This window comes from Capricornis sumatraensis, chromosome 10 (genome assembly GCF_032405125.1).
Source record: "Capricornis sumatraensis isolate serow.1 chromosome 10, serow.2, whole genome shotgun sequence".
NCBI classification, from domain to species: domain Eukaryota; kingdom Metazoa; phylum Chordata; class Mammalia; order Artiodactyla; family Bovidae; genus Capricornis; species Capricornis sumatraensis.
In genome coordinates, this window is record NC_091078.1 from 88,763,373 (window position 1) to 88,786,708 (window position 23,336).

General features: G+C 51.7%; 1 protein-coding gene across 6 annotated transcripts in view; it reads right to left on the reverse strand.

The window, feature by feature from the left end:
- Positions 1 to 6,108: 6,108 nt before the first annotated feature.
- The window catches only part of FLNB (filamin B), a 139,105-nt gene continuing 121,877 nt past the window's right edge, over positions 6,109 to 23,336 (reverse strand). For all 6 annotated transcript variants that reach the window (XM_068982281.1, XM_068982280.1, XM_068982279.1 and 3 more), the window contains 8 exons: positions 22,919 to 23,185; positions 22,174 to 22,311; positions 20,720 to 20,835; positions 17,375 to 17,507; positions 14,509 to 14,685; positions 10,072 to 10,290; positions 8,741 to 8,944; positions 6,109 to 7,906 (listed from right to left, as the gene is read on the reverse strand). In XM_068982281.1, coding sequence (XP_068838382.1) covers positions 7,719 to 7,906; positions 8,741 to 8,944; positions 10,072 to 10,290; positions 14,509 to 14,685; positions 17,375 to 17,507; positions 20,720 to 20,835; positions 22,174 to 22,311; positions 22,919 to 23,185 — 1,442 coding nt within the window. In that variant the 3' untranslated portion in view covers positions 6,109 to 7,718. The remainder of the gene's footprint in view (positions 7,907 to 8,740; positions 8,945 to 10,071; positions 10,291 to 14,508; positions 14,686 to 17,374; positions 17,508 to 20,719; positions 20,836 to 22,173; positions 22,312 to 22,918; positions 23,186 to 23,336) is intronic.

The window sequence follows — 23,336 nt, forward strand, 5'->3', positions numbered from 1 at the left end:
CTGCCTGGAGGTCTCCTGGAAGACTTCTTAGAGGAGGTAACATCTGAAAGTTAGCCAGCAGAGGGAGGGCAGGAGAAAGACCAGAGTGTGAGAAACCTGGAGCCCTGCTCAGAGCTTAGTGAGCCAGAGGAATGTGATGAGGGGCAAGGCTGGGCCCGCCTGCCAAGGCCTGGAATGGCAAGAGGGTGGTGGCCCTTACCCCTGTGCCAGCCGTACTCCCAGGATGACACAATCGGGTACAGAAACTTCTCCTCCGGCTTCTGCCGATACCGCTCCCGGAGGTACGAGGCCCGGCCTTGGCCGTCGTGGGAGATGCCTTGGAAGAGCAGCTGCAGGGTGCAGGGGGGGACCTGCCTCATCCCTGAGCCCACAGGCTGGGTCTGATCTGCAGGCCCCCGAGTTGCTCTTTGGGCCTGCCAGCCTCTGTCTACCTTGGGTGCAGGGCCCTGGACACCCACTCCCCAGGACAGCTGATCCTGGAGCTCCCTGGTCTCCGGCCATCCAGCAGGTACCTCCTTGCTCTCAGGGGAGCTGGTGGCCTGCGATGGCCTCGCTCCCAAGGCTGACCGGAAGGTGGCCTTCTGAGGCGGCTTCCTGGCCAAGGCTCCCTCCTTCGGGCGCTTGTGGCCATAGCTGAGGTTCCAGGTTACCCGAGCGGCGGTCTCCTTGCGGATGTGCTCCTGCCAGCAGGCTTGCTTCTGGGAGGTGAGCAGATCCTTCATGGCAGTGTGGGGGAGGGGCCGGGGAGGGCGGAAACATTCTGCAGCCTGTGTTTGCACCGCTGGGGCCTCGTCTCCAGGGATACGTGCGGCCAATGAGGGCCGAGTTGCCGAGGCCCTGCTGGCAAGGAGGGGCTGGGCTGCTTGGGGCACTGGGGGGCCATCCGCAGGCAGTGGGACAGACAGACCGAAGGCCACACCCACCCGGGCTGCCTGGCAGGGGGCCACGTTCTCCCCTAAAGGAACCAGGGCTGGCGCCTTTGCCCTTCATACCCAGAGGATCCCCGGTGGCACATAAGGTTCCACAGCCTCTATTCCATCTGGCAAACCGAAGTGTACCCCTAACTGCATGCCAGGCACCCAAGGGAGTCTAAAAGAGAGGTCCGGTCTCCACTCCAGGAAACTCTGGGCACGTGGGTGGGAGCCAGCCCCTCACACAGCTCTGCCACCTGACAGCTACACAGCCTCATCTGTGCAGCGAGGTGATGGTGGGAACTTAAATGCTCAGACAGTGACGTTAGGACAGTGTGTAAACAATGGGAACAGCGCCTGGCACAGAGGAAGCCCTTGGTAAATGTCAGCTGATGACTAACAAGTACCTGCTAGGTACAAGCTGCTAGGCTGAGCTCCACGAGCCTTAAACCACCCGCTTGATTACTGGGGCCCTCATAGCCTCTTCAGGTGGGCAAAGGGAGGCCTGGAGAAATACTGTGCCCTGGGCACCAGGCCCTGGGCTGGGGGCCTCACTGAATAACCCTACTCAGTGACTTAATAGGCTCTCTTATGCCATTTTTCCAGGTGAGAAAAGTGATGCTCAGCACTGTTAAATGGTTGCACTGGGATTGACTCCAAAACCCAAAGCTCCGTTACAGACCCTCCTGTGAGACAGGCATCGTGAGAGAGGCACAGACAGGACGGGGCGGAGGACCCATCAGCAGGACTGTGAACTCAGCCTCCTGGATCCTCACACTCCGCCTCCCTGTACCAGAGAAGTTTACCCACAGTCCCCTGGGGCCACTCGCCTTTCTGCTCTGCTGGGTGTGCTCTCAATTATTCATTCAACAAACATTCACTTTCTCTTGACCCTGTGCCAGGCACCCAGCCAGGTAATAAAGGTAGATGAGAAGGGACAGAGCCCACAGGCTTCCTGCCCTCAGTGTTTCTCCGTCCAGGGGAGACAGATACATAACCAGATGGATAGAAGGGCGGGCAGGGAATTAGGGGGATGGTCTGGGTAGTCTTCCTGGAGGAGGTGTCCTTTGATTGAGAACTGAACCATGAACACCGGTTCATTGCAACTCTCTTGCCAAGAGGCAGGTTAAGTAAGGACAGAGGGAGGAAAGTCTAGAGTTAGGGGGCAGGGGTGCCAAAACCCTGGGGTCAAACGGTGTTGGGGTGGAGAACTCAAGAAAGCACCCATGGCTCAGACCACCCCTACCTACAGACTCCTTAGCCCAGGTGCTCAGAGCACAAGAGGGTGGAGGCGGATATCCCTCTCCCTGGGGCTTCGGATATCCTGTGCCTTCCCCACCACCAGGGCTCCCCACGGTGCCACAGCTGAAGGCCGCCCCGGTGGTCACTGAGGTGACAACAGCCCAGGCAGCTGTCCTCTCGCCCAGTGGACAGGCTTCCCGCCTCCATGGGAGGGTGCAGAGAGGCACCCCTAAAGTGCTGCCTTTCAGTGGGCCCCAGGACGCCAACCACCCACAGTGACCGGCCTCCAGATTCTGTTCCCGTGTTAAGGTGTCCAACCTGGGAGAGGCGCCTTGGAACAGCTTCAGGACCCCAAGTTTTAGTTTAGACTTTCGGAGCTTTAACACAGCCTTGATCGTCACTATCCTTTCTGAGCCTGGGCACACTCCCCTGTGAAGAACTGCAGATGATCCTAACAGCGCTTAGCATTGTCACTTATATTTTTCTTACTCTAAATTTTGAAACTCATTTGTAAGCCACCAACAGGGACTTCCCGGGTGGTCCAGGGACTAAGACTCTGTACTCCCAATGCAGAGGGCCAAGGTTCTATCCCTGGTCAGGGAACTAGATCCCACATGCTGCAACTAAGTTCGCCTGCCGCAACAAAGATCAAAGACCCCACACGCCGCAACTAAGACCTCAAACCAAATAAATATTAAAAAATAAATAAAAGCCACCACCCACCCCTGGGGTGTGGGGGCAGCCCCCAGGCCTGCCTCTGGTCTCTGTGAGCAGGGTCACAGGTGCACCTGAGTCTCCACCCTGCCTTCTGGCCACACCCCCAGGCCACCAGGGACCCATGCTGTCCACTCCCACTGATGACCCCACCCTAATCCCCGGCCTGTAACTTTGTCCAAGGGCCTCTCCTAGGACTCAGTACATGTCTTAAAGTAGCTTCTCCTGTAATTAAGCTCTCAGAGCTTTCTCTCAGTAGAATCATTTTAGGCACTGAGCGAGTAATAATCATTTTGTGAACCTTGTCAGTGATATTCTTTACGGCATCTTGTCGGCTAATCCTAAGAACACTCTACGGAATAGGTCCCATTACCCCACGTCACCGGAGAAAATCAGGGAGGCACTGTTTTTTGTGAGTGTGTGCAATCGGCCAGAGGTCACGGATTTGAATCTGCTGGCCTGTGCTAATAGCCCCCATGCTAAACGGTTTCTCCACAAACCGTGCTTCCCCATTGTGAGGAACCCCTTCCACTTCACCTTGGGCAGCTGAGTCTCCTCAAAACTCATGCAGCCCCTCTCCCGGCAGCTCAGGGTTTGCCCAGGTCAGTTGGAAGATGGATGTGTTGTGAGATCTTGCTGAAGATTCATCTTAGAGTGGATTTCCCCATTATCTTCCCATTTTATGGATAAAGGCACTGAGGCACAAGAGAAGGTAACTGCCTGAGGCAGGCCAACTGAGACTGGAATCCAGACCTCCTGACCTGCTGCTTTCTGAGTGTTTCTCATACATGGGTTTCCCGTGAAGCAGGCATCTCTGGGGCTTGGTGCCTCTGCCAAGGCTTCCTTCTCTGCTATCACCCCACTGGCACCCAGCATCAGCTTTGCCCTAAGAATGTCCACGCTGACAGGGAGAGGTGTCTGGTTCTTGGGAAGGCGGCGGTCATGGTCAAGGCAGAGGGAGTGATGTGGGCAATAAAAGGCTGCAGATTCTTTCATCTTCCAGCTTTGTCCTGGGGAGATAAGCAGGCCCAACATACAGAACGCCCTTGGATGCGAGCCACAAGTCAGGCTCGTAAATTCCCCACCTCCTGCAGGCCTGCTTGAGAGAACTCTTGAAGAAGAAAGAAGGGGTGTAGGGTGGGCCACCCTAAATTCCTTGCACATGAGCTGGTCCCCTGTGGGCTCAGGGGCCCAGACAAAAGCCTTATCACAAAGCAGAAAGGATCTCTTTGTCTAGAAGGATTCCTCCCACCGTGTGTTTGGGCAGTACCCTGAGGACAAAGCAGAGGGAAAAAATGGGACTCAGCCTTGCCTTGAGCGATGTGACATTTTCACTCCCTCTTGGAGTTATGATTTGCTATTGTGAGGAGCAGAAAAAATTAGCCAAACAAGCTGTGTTTCTGGGAGAGTTTTCATTAGTCAAAATTAGTTGATTACAAAGCCCCATCTTCCCACGAGTTAATGGAGACTTGGAGAGAGTCCATCCTTTTGCTCAAGCACTAAAGCCAAAGGGCATTTGAATCAACAATCTTGCCCATTTTCAAACACAAACTTGGGGGGCTGACGAGGATTGAGCACCCATTTCACCATTAATCTTTACTCTGCTAATTTCTAAGTCTGTGCAGTTTTCAAGGAAAATTAAATCCCTGTGTGCCCAACTCATTTTACACAAAACTCATCAAAATGTGGCTTTCAAGGCCCCTTTGAAGTCTTAAGACCAGACAGGTGGACAAGGGCCCACATTGATAAAAGGCTGCCCCCCTGGCTGCACTGCTTCTCTGAGTCGCAGAGGGAAACGGGGTGAGGAGGGGGTCTGGGCATGGAGGGGACGGGCCTGTTCTGAGCTGGGGGTCTCTGCGTGGCAGCTGGAAGCTGCTGTGTGCCTAACTTCCATCAGTCACCAGAGAGTGATGGTCCAGCCAGCTCTGGGAATGAAAGGGGCAGAGTCAACCAGTCAAAGTCAGAAAGGGCCTGGCACCTAGTTGCTAAAGGGTCAGGTTTCAAAGTTTTCAAGGTGTTTGTACAAACAACAGCTGGTTCCTATAGCAGCAAGTCCAGGTGCACATAACAACTGCCCTGTGGTACTAGCCACTGACCAGTTGAGAAATGCACAGGTTTCATCCTGAGACATCCTTCATGTAATTGCCAGGGGGAACGCCAGGAGCAGTACCTCGTACTAACAAGTAGCCTGTGGAGGAGGCCCATCACCTCTGGCAGGGTTTGGTCACAGACAGCAGTGGCCAAGACTCTCACAGCTCCCAGAGGGCTCACAGCACACTCAGAGGTGAAGCAGCTTCCCCAAGCCACACTGCCAGTGAGTGGCAGAGCCAGGACGTAATCCTTAGGTTACTTGATGCTAAAGTCCAGATGTTAATTTACCAATGCTGCCTCCCCAGAAACCAGCCAGGCTTCAACAGGGTGGGATCCTGGTCTCCTCTTTGGGCAAATGCAGCCTACCGTGGCCTCTCCAGACCCACTGGAGACAGCCTGCATTCCGCAAAGCCCATGGACGTCCTGGAGTCCAGGAACAGACGTTCACGGCACAGGCCCACAGACAAGGCTGCTCTCTCCAGAACGATGGGCAGAAAGACCCTCCATCCCTTCAGTCCTCCTCCCACCTCTCAGAGGTACACAACGCATCACTGTCCTGATCACCAGCTGGACATTGGGAAGAAGCACACCAAAAGAAGACTTTCTTTCCACCCTGCACCCCCAGTGCAGGGTTGGGGGTCCAGAATGGACTTCCTGTCATCACGGCACCTGCTGGTGCCCAGGGGGAGAGGGAGGGATCCTGGGTTCCTGTGTGTCTGCTCCCACAGCAGGATAAGCAGGGAAGTAGAGCTCCCACTCTGGGGACAAAAAGCAGGGGCCAGAATCCGCCCCCAGCGGGCCCCAAGACTCCAAACATGTTACCGCAGCACCTGAGTTAGCATCCTCACCATGAAACCATATCACAGCACTGCTGCAGAACAGGAGGCAGGGGCTGAGAGTGTCATAAGCACATGGCAAGGAGAAGCTTCCAGAGCCAAACCCTGCTGTCCCAGGGAGTGACAGGTGACGCCACTTCTTGCCTCAATACATTCCCTTCAGCGAGGGTTTCACAGCTCATCAGGAAAAAGGCTTTCTCTCTCTCTCTCATAAAACCACAGCCTTCCCCTCAGTGGGTTTCGTATCTGGGACTCTTAACCAGGGCAAACCGCAGCAAACTTCCCCGGGAGGCTGTGCTGGTGCCAGGGCGCCTCACCCTGATAAACTACCCCCCAGGGCCTGCGGAGAAATAGAACATCCCCCAGCAAAAAGAGACGAAGTTCCCCATCGAGACAAGTGGCTTAATCTGCATCCTTTCGGCCAGGGTTTGGGAGGGTGGGTCAGTGCCTCAAACCACTTAGGGAAGGACACCATCCAAGAACACCCACGGAGCTTACGGAGCAAACGTATTTAATAAGTTATAAGATACAATTTACAGTCGGCATTTGGTTCCAGTTTCACTTCTACGTCCCAGTTCATGAGGCCTGTGGTCCTTCTACATCAGGCTTCGGGCAGTTCCAGTTTCTAACAGGCAGGCTTTGCCAACACTCACCCCCAGCTGCTGCACCTCGGGGAGGGTCACCCACCTCACCCTATGCCGCCCACAAATGCAACTGAGATGACAGCAGCCACCTCCGGAGGGCTCGGCAGCCAGTCTGAAAGGACTGCCTGCTCAGACCCCACCGCACATCTGGGCCCTGCAGTCAGCCAGCAACCCCCCAACACTTTCATTTTTATTCCAAAGCAGGTGTCCAAGAAGGCCTGCAAAATGCCTTATACCCCATTTTCGGAATTTTGCAGCTGGCATTCCAAACAGCCTCGGGTGGCATGTCCTTGGGGCCGAATATGTTTTCCTTGTTTCTGCGAATGGTGAAGGACCACCAATGAGCTGTGGTCCTTCCCTCCCCTGTCATTCCTTGACTTTCAGGCCAAAGGTCAGCAGGGGTTTCCCTTCTATAATTATTTTCCAGAGAAAGGCCACGCTGGGGCCGACTGGGGGTGGGTGTGGAGTGTTTAGTGGCGCAGGAGGCCTCCGCTAACCCTCAGACCCGTGTGCGGTCTCTCCGGACGTGCTGGAAACTTAATAGACAGACCGATGGCTGGAGCATGGGCTAAGAACAGGGACTTGTGTTGGTTTAAAAAGGTGGGGGGGGCAGGGAATCTTTGGCAAGTTGGGGACTGCTCACCACTCAGACCCGGTGACTGAAATGGACTTTGAAAACAAAAGTAAAGACCTGGCTGTCAAGATGGTCACACGCAATGACCCTGTAGGGAAGCAAGCAGCAGGATGAGGGCAGAGGCACCAGGAAGCCATTTCGGCCAGTCTGTCACCTTGGACTCTGCCCCTGGAGGCGGCGGGGGGCGGTAGTAGTGTTAAAACAAAGGTGTCCACCTAGTACCCCTTTCTCACATGATACGGTCATCTCCTTCTTGAAATGACAGCACAGACTAGGTCTCCTCTTTTTCCCTGCCCCTCCTCCCAGCCTTGTTTTGTAAACTGACTAGCTAATTTCCTTTCTTAAAAATACCAGCATGGTCTGCTCCGGTTCTGTCTGGAGGGGGTGATCTGTGCCAAAAGAGGTCTGATTGGCCAGGCCTATTGCATCAATTTTCACTTCTTTACTCCCCAACATGACCCTAAAGAGTCAAGTTTAGGACTTCTTTCTGTACTAAAAGGGGGGGGGGGGGGAATAAAAGAGGCAATGTTTTGAGGATGGGGTTTCAGACCCACAAACAGGCCAGAGGACTTTGTATAAAACGAGTTAACAGACAAGCAACAGAAGCAGCCGCCAGCACGGCTCCCGGGACCCAACGAGAAGTGTTTTAAGGCACGGTGACGTGGAACGGACTGCCAGGGATGTGCTCCTCTCCCCACTTCACGGCCAGGACGTAATCCCCCCGCTCCTTGACGACGTAGGTCACGTTGTACTGCTGGTTGCCCACATGCTTCATGGAGACTTCTTCGCAAGGGGTGGTGGGCCCGTGGACCCCGATCAGCAGCATGTTGGAACCTGGGGGTGGGGGTGAGGGGCAGAGGAAGGTGGTGACGTCATGAGGATGCACCCGAGGAGGAGGAGGAAGAGGAGGGGAGATGGGAGCCAAAGCAAAGGTAGCGGTTACTGCCTACACTTCTCGGTTGATGCTTGGGGCCAGTGAGAGGCGGGAGAGCAGAGGACTCATACAAGGTCAAACCCCTGCCCTGCTGTTTCCTAGGTGGGTGACCTTGGACATGGAACCTCACGTCTCTCTGCCTTAGCTCCCCCAACTGTAAACAGAGGGTGAAAGTGTTAAAAAAAAGAGACCTCCTGGTGGTCTAGAGGAACTGTTATATGTGAAGCCCTTAGCACACAGTAAAAAGGCTATATAAGCGCTGGCTACTCTAATCTCATTTATTCTCTTGAGAACCTTCAGGAATATTATTATTCCCATTTTAGAGAAGAGTAAACTGACTTTCAGAAAGACATTTAGTAACTTTCCCACGGGCACATGGCTAATAAGCACTGGGAAGGAAAACAGGGAGGGAGAGAGAAATAAGTAAGTGGCGGAGCCAGGTTTCCAGGCAGATGTGCCAGGTGCCAGGACCTAGGCAACTAAATCACATTGACACCCAAATAAATACTCAAGTTCAGATTGCAGTTAAAGCAGCTAGTGGCAGAGAAGAGGCCAGGTTACTGATTCAGTGTAATGGGGATAATAGAACTTTTCCTATGTACCTTGAGGTCATCTGAGAAACATCAAGAGGCAAATCATTTAAAAATACTCAGGGCAGAATAAGATAATGAGCATGTGACACAGAAGGCGTCCCCCCACAGCCTCCCTTCCCCGGGCAGGGCCAGGCTGCCTACCGGCTTTGCTGCAGTCCACCAGGAAGGAGCTCTTCTGGCCCAGGAAGGCCTTCGAGAGCCCTGCGCCCTTGGAGGTCACCTTGCTGGCGTCCGAGGATGCCTTGGGGATGGCGCTGTAGCACGTCTCTGTCGAGGACCTGGTCACTGACTCCACCAGGATGGAGGAGGTCTCGTTGGCCGAGCCGGGGCTGACCAGACGCTGGCCTGGGACCCGGGAAGGAGCAAACGGGTATGACTGGTCAGACAAGGCAAGTGCCCTGAGCAGAAATCCCAGGAGAGCCCCAGCTCCCCAGCACTGGGATCCAAAAGCCACCACACCTCTCCCACACACCCCCAACACCTGGATCTAAATGCCACAGCTTACCCATCTCAACCTGCCCACTGTCTTCTATGGAGTTCTAGGGTCCTGCCCCACACAACTTAAGATCTGGCTTCCTGGGAATATTAGGAAGTCTGGCCTTGGTTGACCTGATGGAAATCCTTGATCTAGTAATCCCTCCCATATAACCATGTGCCATCCTATGGAATGGACATCTTCCATTTATATAAAATATTTCTAAGCTGTGTAGAAATGTGAGAGAACACTGACAAAATATCAAAAATGATTCCCTCTACATATTAGAAAGTGATTCTTTTCTCTGAATTTTTTTGGGGCCCGGGGGGGGGGGCAGTGCAATGTCCCATGGCATGTGGCATCTTATAGTTCCCCGACTAGAGAGTGAGCCCGAGCTCCCTTGCAGTGGGAGTACGGAGTCTCAAACACCAGACTGTCAGGGAATTCCCTAACATTTTAAGTCAATTTCTTTTTAATGTAATTGTCTGCAATGAACCTATACTACTTACATGATGGTGAACCAAGCAGAAAGAGACACGATGAAGGAATTCACCACAATATTTATGGTGGTTACCTTGGGCGGTGGGCTGTGAGTGGTTTTTACTGGTTTAGTGTTCTGAAGAAGGCACGTTTTTATAAATTTATTAAAAAAAAAACCAAACCACTTTTGATTCTTTTAAAAGTGAATGTTAGAAATGAGGGGATTTTTCAGGCCCTGATCTAAACAAATACATACGATTTCAAATATGTAAGCACTCCTCCTTTTCTGTTAGAGACCTAACATGCTTTCTCAACTTCTACACCCCTACTCTGCCTGCTTATTCTGCAAGCTTTAAACATGCAGTCCCTGCTGACATGTCCTATTTCTTCTTTACTCCAAGATTCAAGGCAGAGTCAACGTATCTAAAATCATTCAGTTTCTACCAGCGCTTAGCTCTGCTGATACTGTAACAAGATCACCTCCCCTGCTAACACTTCAAAGTCCTTTGGTCGTTACCTGTCACCTTGGCCTTGAATGGGCTGCCCACGATGTGGTTGGGCCCGCCATATTTGACGCCAATCAGGTAGTTTCCAGGAGCCATGGGGGTGTACATGACCTTGTACCCTTCAGGGGTTTCCTGGCAATCCATTTTAACCTTGGACGGCCCTTCGATGGTGACGGATAATGTCCCTGGCCCTGCTCGGGTGGTATTGATGAAAAATTCTGACTGGATACCTGGGAGAAAGGAAGTGGGAATAAAGATCCCGTTGGAGGGATTGGTGGTGGTGGTGAGGCTTGGGGGGGGGGGGGGCGGGGGTGGTCTGGGGAGTGTTCTGGGGGCCCTGAAGCAGTGGCGGGGCACACAGAGGTCCCCTCACAGAGGGCTCACCTTGGTGGTGTGGGAAGCCACTTGTACAAGCTTACGAGCTCTGAGTTCCTGCGCACAGAACTTCAGGCCCTGGGGAACGGTGACCCCTTTTCAAGGTCCAGGCAGGAGTGTGGCTGACCTTCTGCCCACAAGCACCCACCCCCGTTCTCTTCTGGGCATGAGCTGTGGCCAAGGGCGAGAAGCCCAAGCCACCATTGTGCGCCCGAAGTGCTGCTTCAGCCCCCGGAGGCCGGCTGACCTTTTCTTTCTCCTCTGGGTTGACTTGGAGAAGCCCAGGCCGCCCGGAGCTGCCTCCTTCCTCCTCAGGCTCCTCGCCCCAGACACCACCCTGTAGATGGGCCAGCATCTTTCTGGGGTCTGCGGGCCCCTGCACTGTGCCCTGAACACCAGCAACAAGAAGGCGGCCAGACAGCAGCTCTGCTAATTACCACTCACACCACTCTGACTCCTGATCCTGTGCCCAGTGCTTTACACGCCCAGTGATTCCTCTTTAGCAAACAATGAGGCTCAGGGAAGTTCAACCACATGCCAGTGAGAGCTACAGGAGACGTGGCAGAGCTGGCATCGGAGCACGTGTGCGTGGCTCCGGAGCCGCGGCCTATCTGCTGGCTGCCTCGGACGCCCTAACCCAGCTCCAGGACATTCTACTTCCTACCTGCCTGGTATACGAGGGCCCCCTGGACAGACATCCTCCCTTGTGATAGAAGGAAAGCTGGGCCAAGAGAGAGTGTCAGCCAACGATCACAGTGGCATTCCTGCCTGAGCCCAAGGCCCTGCAAAAGCCCCCAGCCCCCAGCCCCCTTTCCAGTTCGGAGCAGGAAGAGGTAGGGCCCAGACACCCGCTGCAGCGCCCTCTATGGGGGCATCCTCGGCATAGCATTACTGTGCACGGCTGTGCTCTTCCCAGAGCCCAGGACCCCGCCCCAGCTGGGAACTACTTTGGTTTAATTATAGCTCCGAGGCCAGAGAAAGAATTATTGTTCTGGTTATCAATAAAACAAAGGAACTGCTATCACGCAACCCCAAACACAAGCCAGCTGTTTCTGGAAGCTCCTGAGGCTCCTGTCCCAGCAAATCCCGCCCCCCCACGACCCATCCTGTTCCCCCCAACTATTTCAAATGTGCTGTTCAGAAGCCCTCATGACAGCTGCTGCTGAAGCAAGGCCTTGCAGGTAAAGGGAGGAGGCTGTGCAAACAAGGGACAGCATTTCCAGGAAGTAGCTGCAAGTGACAATAAGGGGGAAAAAAAGATACTTTTAAAGTGAATATGAAAAGACCTGGCCTTGCTCTTGCTCCATCCCTGAGAAGCATCAGTTTATCATGACTGTGAAGGCCCAGAAAGGAAGACGAGGTGCAAAAAGAGAAATAAGGAATTACACGACAAGAGCAACCTATCAGGTGGGGTCCCTTACTATTCCCGTCTTACTAGGATGAAAGTGGAGGCTCAGAGAGGTCAGACCACTCATCCCAAAAGTCACACAGCTGGGGACTGACTGATCTGGGGTTTAAACAGAAGGTCTGTCTAACCCAGACCTAGCCCACTCACCCGAGAGTGGATGGGAGAAAGAAAATCCACACACAGGAGTTCCCTCTCACCACTGCCACCAGCTAGAACCAGGACCCAGGACACATCTGTGAGCATGGCCCTGTTGTGCGTTATTTTTCTAGTGTAATATTTGCTGTTTCTGTTTGTTTATGAAGTCCAAAATTACTGCTCTCTTTTTTTTTAATTAATTACTTTTTTGGCTTCACCGGGTCTTTGTTGCTGCTCTCGGGCTTTCTCTAGTGTCCCCCCGCATCCCCATGTGTGTACAGATGAGTCCCTGTGAGTGTGAGGCAGCCCAAAGTGGGTGAAGGGTGCTGGACAAAGGTTGTGCTCATACACCTCGTGCAAAGTGGGGTTTCCGGAGCATTTTATCAAGAAAATGGCTCTTCCAAGCAGAGAAGCCTGGAACTCCCTGGTGTCATTGCTGGCCTTCTCAGCACCTCTGCAGCTAAGAGTCCCACCCCAAATTCTCCACATTCCCATGCTTCAAAACCTGCAGAATGGACCATTCAAAGCTCGAGCCAAGAGATACAGCAAACCCACCCATAAAAACACAGGGAAGCCGCTCTGTGCTGAGGGTCAGGATGCGGGCCCTCCGGCAGCCGTATACAGACACCTTTTCATTCCACACACACTGCAGCTGTGTAAGCCAGGGATGGAGATTTGGGAAAAGGCCTGGGAGCGGGACGGCTAGAAAAACAAGACGCCTTCCCCTTGACAAGAGCAATATTTACACAGGGCTTGAAACAGACGTGCTCTGTACCTCCTGCTCCCGGCTGGGAGTCTCCCTGGAAGACCAGCTCCCTCCCTCAGCAGCATCCAGAGCCTGCAAAGCACAGTCTGAAACCCGAGCTCCTGAGAAGGCCTGTGTGCCAACAGCCAAGAGGAAGCACCAGGGGCCCCAGCACTGCAGGTGTGATCCAGCAGGGGATGAGGTGGCTGCTGGCAACGTGGGACACCGCAGTGGCCACGGTGGGGCCTGGCCTGAGACCTGCTGGGGCTCCAAGTGCCAGGAGGACCCCGCCTGGGCTTCAAGGGTGGATGGCGCATCAGGGGCCAAATGCCTGCACTGCTGCTGCCTGGAGACCTTTCAAGGCAGCTGGGAAAACAGGGGTCCTGGTGTAGGACATCCCACAAAGCAGGCCAGGAGTGTAGCGGCTGCCTCGGGGCGAGGCTGCCTCTTAGGAAAGCAGCAGAACTAAGCGGGTAAGGGAACAGGCCTCGAGGCTGTGAACCCGGACAAATTTCAGCTCTGCCCCTCCAAGCTAAGTAGTGTTGGGGAGCAGCTCAACCTTTCTAAGCCCCACGTTGCTCATCTGTAAAGCGGACTGGCCCAGAGCTCGGTGGAGCCAGACTAGATGGGCCTGGGGAGATGGGGAGTCCTCACACAGAGCCCATGGAAGTACTGCTGAGGCCACTGTTTTGGCCTAGAGTCTCAGTGTGGCTAGCCAGCTGGTCAGTTACTCCTGCACCCGGGCAGGTCCCTTGGGCCCTGCTGCTCCTCGGGGCTGGTTGCCAGGCAACCACAGTTGCTCATCCCCTCGCCCATGGGTGAGGGGGGTCCGCTCTGTCTCACTCACCCAACCAGGGAACACTAAAAGCAGAATGTGCACACCCAAGGGACTCAAGAAACTGGGCTGCCTTCCTAAGAGAGCCCAAAGTAACACCCAGATGGCAGCCATGCCCCAGAAGATCCACGCCTGCAGAGAAACCCACCCTGGCACCTTGCATGAAAGTGATGCACTGGGCATGGCCGACGCCCACCTCTGCATTCACAGCATGGACACTAACTGCAGACACCCGAGGTGGGCAGATCTGTAGGTCTTGACACGGAAAGTTCCTTAGGATGTCAGGTGACAACAGCAAGTTGTACTACAACGCAAACAGCACTAAGACCATAGCTATTTAATAAAAGCAAAACTCCATGTCTGCTTCTTTAATGAACGGATTAGCTAAGCAACCAAGTGACCAGGACTGAACACCAACAGAGAGACAATCTGAAGGCCCTCCCTTGATGTGTTAGCCATCCTTCCTTCTGGACCCAGAGGGAGGGAGGGGCGAGAAGCAAGATGGAACTTTACCTATTTCCTCCCTGCCCATATTTTTTACAAGCTAACATGTCTTATTTGTGTCAAGGGTTAAACAGATGAATTTGACTGTTTTGGGATTTTCCCCTCCTCTGTTAGGATCAGAATAAGAAGGAGCCTGGCTGAGACAGGTCTTACTGCAGATCTGATATGTTTCTAGGAGCCCAGAGACCACTAAGGGAGCTGTCAGGTAGGGGACCTCCCTGGAGGCCCGTTACATGCATCACAAATTCTGCGCATCCTCAAAATGAAAGATGCTGTGTTGAATTGCCTATCAGTGTCCTGATCCTAAAAGGACCTGGGAAAGGGAGACAGCTGACTGCAGTTTCCCTGGGGAAGGCAGGCAGCTGGCTTCCCAGGGCTTGCAAAGCTCTATCTGCTCTTCCCTGGGGCCAGCTCGTTGCAGACGAGAGGTAGAGGCAGCGTGTTACCTGTGGAGCCCCCCTCGAGCCCTGCGCCATAGGCCGACACCAGGGCGGGGTTCCCCGCTTGCCCAGGCTCCCCAACGCGCACTTTGAAGGGACTTCCAACCACGTGGCTCCCGTTGAACTTGACGTCGATCGTGTGGACACCATTCTCGTGGGGGATGAAGCGAACAGCATACTTATCTGGGAGAAAGAGCAAAGGCACAGGGTAAAACGGGGCCCGTGGACACAACCCTGATGGGTGGGGACAGGAGGCCAACCTGAGAGGGCCCACCTGAGGTTACTAATGAGACCACGGTTCTACCGCAAGCCTGGCACCCAGTGTTGGTGATCTAAACCAGATGGGCCTCTTTGCATCTGGTCCCTAGGCTGCCCTGCGGGAAATGCATTCAGATCTCGAACGCAGTGTTTAATCCCTGTGGCCTCAGCCTCAGAGGTTCGCTTCTTTTACGGAAAGCTCACTTCTGGCAAAGTTTCTCTGCTTGGCCACTTGAAGGGGGGAAAAATGGTTTCATCAGACATTAATGCTCCTTAAGTAAGCTCCAAGCTAGCAGCTGCCCCACAAGGCAACAGCCAGGTTTCTCACTCTGCGTTTGGGTCACAGCCTGTGGCAAGAGGATCTGTTAGCTGAAATGGACACCTAGAATATCTTGCCATCACGCACCCCTCGACAGCCCTCTTCTTTCCTGAAGGGCTTTCAGCTGAGAGGCAGAGTCTGTTCTCCTCCAGTTGGTCTCAGTCGCTCCCTGGCTCCTCGTACCCTCCACCCGCTTTAGAACTTCTGTTGCTCAAAGTTCCACCCAAACCCTCTATAGTCTCTTCTGGACTCTGCCCACATGGAACTGTCACCCATATATCCTTCAGCACTGCACCATGCCCCACCAGTCCCCAGCTGGGAACCACTGTCCTCTCAGAAAGCCAATGTGTTTCAGGGAAATTGATCCCACGCCCAGGCATGGTCCTTGACTGGGTCAAGCTAATGGGGAAGAGTGAGGGGAGAAATCCCTTTTCATCCAAGCCTAAGTCAATTAGCACATAGCATTTACCCACAGGAAGGAGCATGTGGGTCAGTGAGATAGGAAGGGAGGTTTGCTGAAGACTTCTGCAAACGGAGCATCTTCTGAGAAAGAATCTTGAGGAAAGGGTGTTTCCCTTGATTGGCGTTGTGTGCTACTGCAGCTATCTTGCCACCAAGAGGAAGGCTGTTGCAAAATGAGGCCCACAGATCAGAAGCAAGAGCAGAGATGTTTGGGGCCATGGAGAAAGTAGCTGAATGGCTGAATTAAATTGTCACTGAAACTCATCTGCGATCCTGAATAGATCCCTTTAATGTGTGTAATGGACCCCCTTTACTATGTGAGTTGGTTTGAGATGGGTGTTCTGTAACTTGTCAAGAGCTGACTCATTGGAAAAGACCCTGATGCTGGGAAAGATTGAGGGCAGGAGGAGAAGGGGATGACAGAGGATGAGATGGTTGGATGGCATCCCCGACTCAATGGACTTGGGTTTAGGTGGACTCCAGGAGTTGGTGATGGACAGGGAGGCCTGGCGTGCTGTGGTTCACGGGGCTGCAAGGAATCAGACACGATTGAGCGACTGAACTGAACTGAAACTCTGAATAAGTCATCGACCAACCCTTGTCCACCCATGGCCACTGTCCTGAGTTTTCCTAACTGCATCATCGTCTTTCTACCCTATCGCCAAGCTACATGTAACCTTCCCGAATTCACTTTCATTCCCTATGGCCAACTGCACTCTGGCCTCAAGTCCTTCCTCTGCATTTCTAACACTGCTGATTAATGCTAGTTTCTCACATGGACCACTCTGGGAGCATCAGCTCATGACCATGTCTTTCAGATGAACCAAGGCATTCTTGGTCTAATTCTAATCTGGTCTAGTCTGGTTATCTAATGCTAACCCAGGTTTCAAGTGTCTACCCTCACTGTGCACAGAGCAGGGAACACGGCAAACACCCAGCAAGGGCAGTGGTCGCAGGGCCTGCCCTTACGCAGCAGGGCCCACACTTAATGTTACCTCCTCTGAGAAGTCCTCCTGACCAGTCAAGGCAGAAGCCCTTTTCCTCTCCTGCTCTGATCATCTTTACCATTAAATTCTCAAATCTTCTGTGCTGTTGGAGATCAGCAAGGGTCCTCACCAGGGCACTGCATTTTTCTGGTCACTCTCTCTAGGTCCTCCCTAAAGTCTGCTCCTCCTTGAGGAGCAGGAGTCATGTCTCCCTCAGTCTTACCTTCCTGTCAACTCTTGACACTTCATATATGCTCACTGCAAAATGGTCTTGTTAAAGCTGATTGACATCACACAATTCCACACACCAACCAAGGTGGCGAGCAAGAAAATCCCATGCTACTAAGTCCTGTTGAGGACCCAGATTATCTATCTCTTTTTTTTCCTTTGGCAGGAAAGCTTGCAGGGTTATAGTTCCCCAACCAAGGATTGAACCCAGGCTCTCAGCAGTGAGAGTACAGAGCCCTAGACCACCAGGGAATACTGCGGATTATCATTTACATCAATCAACCTTCCCTTCAGAGTAAACTGAGGTCAAAGTGTACTTATTCATTTCATAAGGTCAACAGTAAAAATCTGTGATATTTACTTAAAAGATGAGAACATCACAATGAATGTCATGTGAAATAATCTGAAAAACAACCGAAAATAAAGACATATTTGTTTAAAAAAAAAATAGAAGGGGTATTATATCTCAACGCCTGTCCCTAGCAAATGTTTATACCCTCATTTGTAAGCAGCGTCTGGCAATAGCAAAGGGAATCCAAAGGCCCCGGAGAGGCCGACGACACCTCCGTCGGGGGAGTCACTTGCAGAAACATTTCTGAGTGGGGGCGCTGGCGCTTACCTGGTTCCAGCTCAGACACGTGGCATTCCTCCACGGCTCCAGAGGGGCTGTGCACCTTTGCATCGATCTTGCCTTTTGCCCCATTCAACCTTATAGCAAAGGAGGCTGGCTGATTAACTTTTAATCCCGATTCCTGAGAAGTCAACACATGAGACACGTTACAGTCCTTGGCGTTCTTGTTCAGCAGCACACACCATGCCAACCCAGGATTCCTGGGGGGAGAGTTCTCAGGCAAATACGCCTAGAATATGTTTTATTGTATAGTATCTGGCAACAAAAGAGCAGGTGAGTAATTCCACATTTCCAGCATTAAATATCAGAAAGCAGAGATAAACATCTGCACAGTCTTGTATCCAAACCATCTTGACTCAGACATGGTTCCTGGGTTTAGAGACTTGAGACATCCTGGTCAACAGGATTACAGTTTCAGCATCCCAAACAAACCTGTACAGGCCAGAAAACCCAGGATCTTCCAGATCCACCCCCAGCAACCACCAAAAAAAAAGAAAGAACAAAAAAACCCTTCCATTCTCCACCCTAGTTTTAGGAGTGACCTAGCAGCTGATAAAACCGTGCAGTCATTAACAAAGTTTTTTTTTAATCTCATGGGTGGAGATGGAGAGAACTTTTAATAAATCTGTAAAGGGCTACCCATGATTTTTCTTTCAAGCAGTACTGCACAGTGGTTAAAAATCAGCACGACCTGCGGTTGCTGCCATTTCCTAGGTATGTAACTACTGCTGAACCTCTCTGAGCTATAGTTTCCTCATCTGTAAAAATGAACATAACTAAAATCAACCTCAGAAGGCTGGTACAAGGATTAAACGAAGTTGTGCATTCAAGGCATTCAGCATAAGGCCTGGCCCATACATCGGATAGTTTTAAAACAGAAATGTCACCTTCTCCTTATATATTAACACACATTTGAAAGTTTTCAGTGTCCTCGTCCCCCCCCCCCCCCAAAAAAAACATGGGAGAAGTATAGCTTTTGCTCTTTACTGGATGAGTTTCACTCTCCATGGTTTCTCCTGGAAACTGTATCCTCTGCTGGGAAAAAGGATTAGAAGTTCAGATGCTTGAGGTATTTCAAGATTGGCCAGTCCTGAAGAGCAAAATTTTACAAGGCAACAATTTTGACGTAAACTTGGTCGGACGGCTACTCAGATGATAACTCTCAAGCAGCACAGCTCATACTCAACGTGTCACGAGGCACCCAAGGGTCTTGTGAAAGTGCAGATTCTGATTCAGTAGGTTGGGGCCAGAGCCTGGGATTCCAGGTTTCCAGTAAGTCCCCACATGATGCTGAGACTGGTCCAAGGATTACACCTTGGCAAGGCGCTAAAGCTGTGCCCTCTAGTTTAGTAGTCACTAGCCACATGTGGTTTTATGTATTTATATATAAACTGAGATATATATATATATATATAAATATATATATATAAACTGAAATCAATCCAACTGTAAAATTCAGTCTCTCAGTTACACTAGCCACATTTCAAGTACCCAAGACTTGCAAGTGGCTCACGGCTGCCCCTGGAGATATGGGACATTCCCACTGTTGCAGAACATTCTACTAGACCGAGCCGCCGTAGAGGTTGCAGACGAGGGAGGAACGAACCCAAAATTACAGAGTCTTTGATCACCAGACCACCCCCATCCAACCAACCGCCTCCCCTACAGAATGCCAGCCGACTCCAATTTTCTAAAAAGTCTCAAACGCAAGACAAAAACAAGCCTGTCTTTCCTAACCAGCCCCAGATGTTGCCATGTAGCTTGCGAGTAAACCTCCAGAAAATACTTTACATATCCCTTGACATCAAGTAACAAGGGGAGAACAGGGGACCAACTTGACACACAAGTCCCTCCTGTTGTCGCAGCAGGTTACAAAAGCTGAATGGACACACCAGCCTGCTGCACACTTATTTCAATATTTCATGACCAAGCTGTTATAAGAGGATTCTGTGACTACTCCACATCAGCTCCTTTTGGATGGAACCATTTACGTTACCTGAATCTGCTTGCCACTAAATCCTCAAGAGGGAGATAAACACCTCGGAAGATCCAAAAGAAATCTTCGAGATGCATGAAGGCAGCTCTGAGCCCCTCAACAAATGCTGGGTTTATCTCCCTCCGTAGGTTTTAGTTACGTTGGCCACAGAAGCGACTTCTGTTAAGAAGCCTTTAAATGAAACGCAAGGAAAACATCTGCCCTGCCGTGACCAGTCAGCACCCTTGGTACTCGCCAGAGGCCACTCCAATCTGCAGACTGTGACTCTGGTTGGGGTTCTGTTTGGGTTCCCTAATGTTTGGGACAACTAGCAGGACCAGTTTCCCTTCGGGAGGAGTCAGACTCTCAAATATAAACCAAGTGCGTGGACCCAGGTCCAAAGATACCGATCATCAATCTGAGATACAAGGATGAGTTTTCATCTATCCATTATTTTCAAGACCCAGGGGCCGCTGATGGTTCTAGAGAAATCCCTTTAACCAGAAATCATCTTTTGAGATTCTGGTGTTATATCACAGCCAAATTGCTATAGCTGACTCAGACAGCTAGTTATCTTCAGTGTCCTAAGACCCAAAGGCATCCCCAATGGTCTCAGTTTGCTGAAGACTCTAATGCAACCTTGAATGATGTGCCCTCTTTAAGCCAGGGTGAGAAACTGCACTTCCTGCCATTCTAATAGGTCGGGCTACGTAACCACCTGCCACAATGCCAGGACTGGCATTAAGGTGGTGACTATTAACAGCAAGCTTCTAGAGCCTCACTCTAGCTGGTTCCTAGGAGCTGTATCTTCTCTGCACCTCAGTTTTTCTATCTTTAAAAGGGGGGTCAAGAAAAACCTATTCACCAGGCTGTTGCAAGGACTGGGAAGTAACACTGATTCAATTCTTAACACAGTGGCTTGCACACACTTATTATAAATAAATCAGCCTCGTAAAATAAATCACAATTGACTTTCTTGAGGAAAAGGAAGCCAATAATAGCAAGCTGAACATCACAGAACTGTTAGTTTTGCATTTGTTTTGTTTTAAAAGCCCTCCTTATCCCGTAACCAATGATTAACAGGCCTTCTTTGTTTCTCTTGGATAAATATTTAGAAAACAAACTCATTCCCAAATGCTAAGGAGTTTTGTTGACCGTGGCTGCTTTTTGCTTGCCCCAACAGTCTCCTGTCCTAAATGTGACTCTGCCCCAGGAAAGCTCCCCTACGACTGGAGGCATCTGTGGTCAGAATGCACCAGGGCGCCTGGCACAGAGTTGGAGATTGAAGGGGCCGTGCGAGTCCAGGGCCTCACTGGTCAGGCTGTGGCCAAGGAGATGGATGTTTCCTTGCGTCTCACCTGAAGGCTCAGAACAGTGAGGCGGCGGGCGTCGTCCGAGGGCGCTATCACCGGCACCACGTAGGGACTTTCGGGAATGTGCTCGTCATTGAACTTGATGGACACCTCGTAGTTACCTGTGGGGAGAGGAGAGTCCCACCGTGTCAGAGATTCCAGGAGGGCAGTCCCAGAGCAGCTGCCTGGTTCTGGGAGAAGAGAGACCCTCCCTCTCTGCCCACAGCACCTCCCCACCCATGGTTGTGACTGAGACGGTCACTCGGCTCTCACCAGGCCAACGCTATTTTCTTAGCTGAATGAGGACACGTATTCTTTTTTTTTTCCATCTTAGATATTGTGTTTAACAATTTCAAAGACTAAAGCACTGAAGTGTGTCTTTTGTGCTTTGCCTGTGTATATGTGAACCCACACACACATCAACATCTGGCGTGTATGCCCAATTTCTTTCCAAAGGAGAGGCTTATGACCAAGAGTTGTATCAGAAGTTATATACTTAAGAATAAGAAGGGTTTCATGTGGCCAGGATCCCATTATCAATCCTGAACGATGAAGAGTAGGACAGAAACTGTGACAACAGAGGTAGAAGCAGAGTGATGACTAAGGAAGAAAATTCAGCCAAGGAGGAAGGGCGGGGATCCTTAACCTGGGCCCAGCAGGGCTGCTGCACAAAGGGTCTGTGCACAGGACTCAGGAGATCCACCAAACATGAATGGGAGAAAACTATATCTTTATTTCTACTAAGCTCTAACTGTAATTTAGCATTGCCTTCCTCTAGAAATGCTGACAAGAAATCACAGTGCATTAAGAATTGTGATTTTTGTCACCAAAAAACCATCACGTTTCAGTTTTATATGTATCCTGACACAGCAGTTATACTCATTACCACTTAGAAACTACGAGAGTTAACAGACCATCACCAAGTCATATGCTTTAATGTATTCATGAAAACCTGTATCCATTGCTAAGTTACTTATCTGTTCCTTTAAAAAGATTTTGAAAACAATACTTTAATTGATTTCTTTTAGATCCAAAGTAATTTATTTCATGTGTTTAAAGATATTTCCTGAGATGGTCCCCAGGGCCTTCACCAGATGCCAAAGAATCCATGGCACAGGAAAGATTGAGACTCCTGCCCAAGGGAGCTCAGATGCTGAGGCATCTCTTCCACGGCAGACACACCAGCGACTGGTCGAGGGCGGGACAAGAGAGGCTGCTCAGTGGGGACAATGAACCAGCTGAACAAGAGCACACAGAGTGAGGCCAAGAGACAGGGAGAACAAGAATTCCTGCCCCTTCAAGGCCTGGGGGATGCACTACAACTGGATTTCTAGGAGACATTCCCAAGTGCCCATACAGAAAAACTCCTCTACTGGTGCTAGCCTGACGAGTTTTATTCCTTACAACCAACCATCCCCAAACAAGGACAATGTCCTCCCCACTGGCCCCTGAGTACCTACCAGGTTCCTGGGCAATATACGACACACCACAGGATCCGTTTTTATGGTCATCGAATGTGATCTCGGCCTTACTGGGGCCCTCCACAGCGATGGAGAGGCCCCCGGCGCCTGCCTCCCGGGTCCAGATGCTGAACTCCGCTGAGACAGAGAAACATCTGGTCAGCGACTGAGCCCTGGTACTGGGTTTCATTTGCTCCTAGCGTTTTCCTCTTTCTCTAATCCCAAGCAGAGCCCAAGCAAGGGCAGTGCAGATGTGTGCTAAGCACCGTCCATGACTACACAAAGTTCATGGCATCAGAGCGTCTTCTGAATACACGCAAACCAAGCCAGAACAAGATGAGATTGCGCAGTTTGGTTTCCACAGATTTTCCCACCCAGCAACCACTACTGCAAGGGACCACTGCCATCAGTTTTAAAGAATTCTAGCATGTTCCATACCTGCAAGATGCTCTGGAAACAGTTTTATGACCCTGATCCTCTCTGAGACACTCACAACACTCACTCTTAAATTACAGGCTCCAGGAAGTCCCTCAGGGAGACACTTGTTTAGTTTTGGATTAGCAAGCAACTCCCATATGTCTTTAGCCATGGAAGCCTGTTTTAAAGAAAGCCCCTTCATACCACCAGTCAGAATCACGCATACAAAGTCTTCCTTTCAGCACAGGGCAAAGGGTACAGGGTGCTCACGCCGCTGGGCTGAGCTCAGTCTTCTCAAACAAAAAAAAAAGCTGCCCAGAACGCTCACCCGGAACTCCGGCTTCTCCTCGCTCCAGGCCAGGGCCGCCTGCCCGGACCTTGTGGGCACCCCCCTCGCCCAGTGGCCCCACAGTGAACTGGAAGGGGCTGCCAGTGACATGCTGGCCACGGTACTTGACGCTGACGGTGTGAACGCCCATCTCCTGGGGCACGAACCGGACGCAGTGCGAGTTCTTCCCCACTGGCACAATCTCCGCCTCGGTCACGCGGCCAGAGGGGCTGGTGACATGGGCCGACATGTCACTGCTGTCAATTTCTGAAAGGGGGCAGGGAGAAACAGAGACGGGTCAGGGCGAGGGCCCGAGGTGGAACAGGACGTGCAGGGCAAGCAGAAGACGGCAAAGTGAGTGCAGCTCAGGGGTGTGGGGTGCTCAGGCTTCCTCTCATCCCAGCTGGATGCTTGCCCG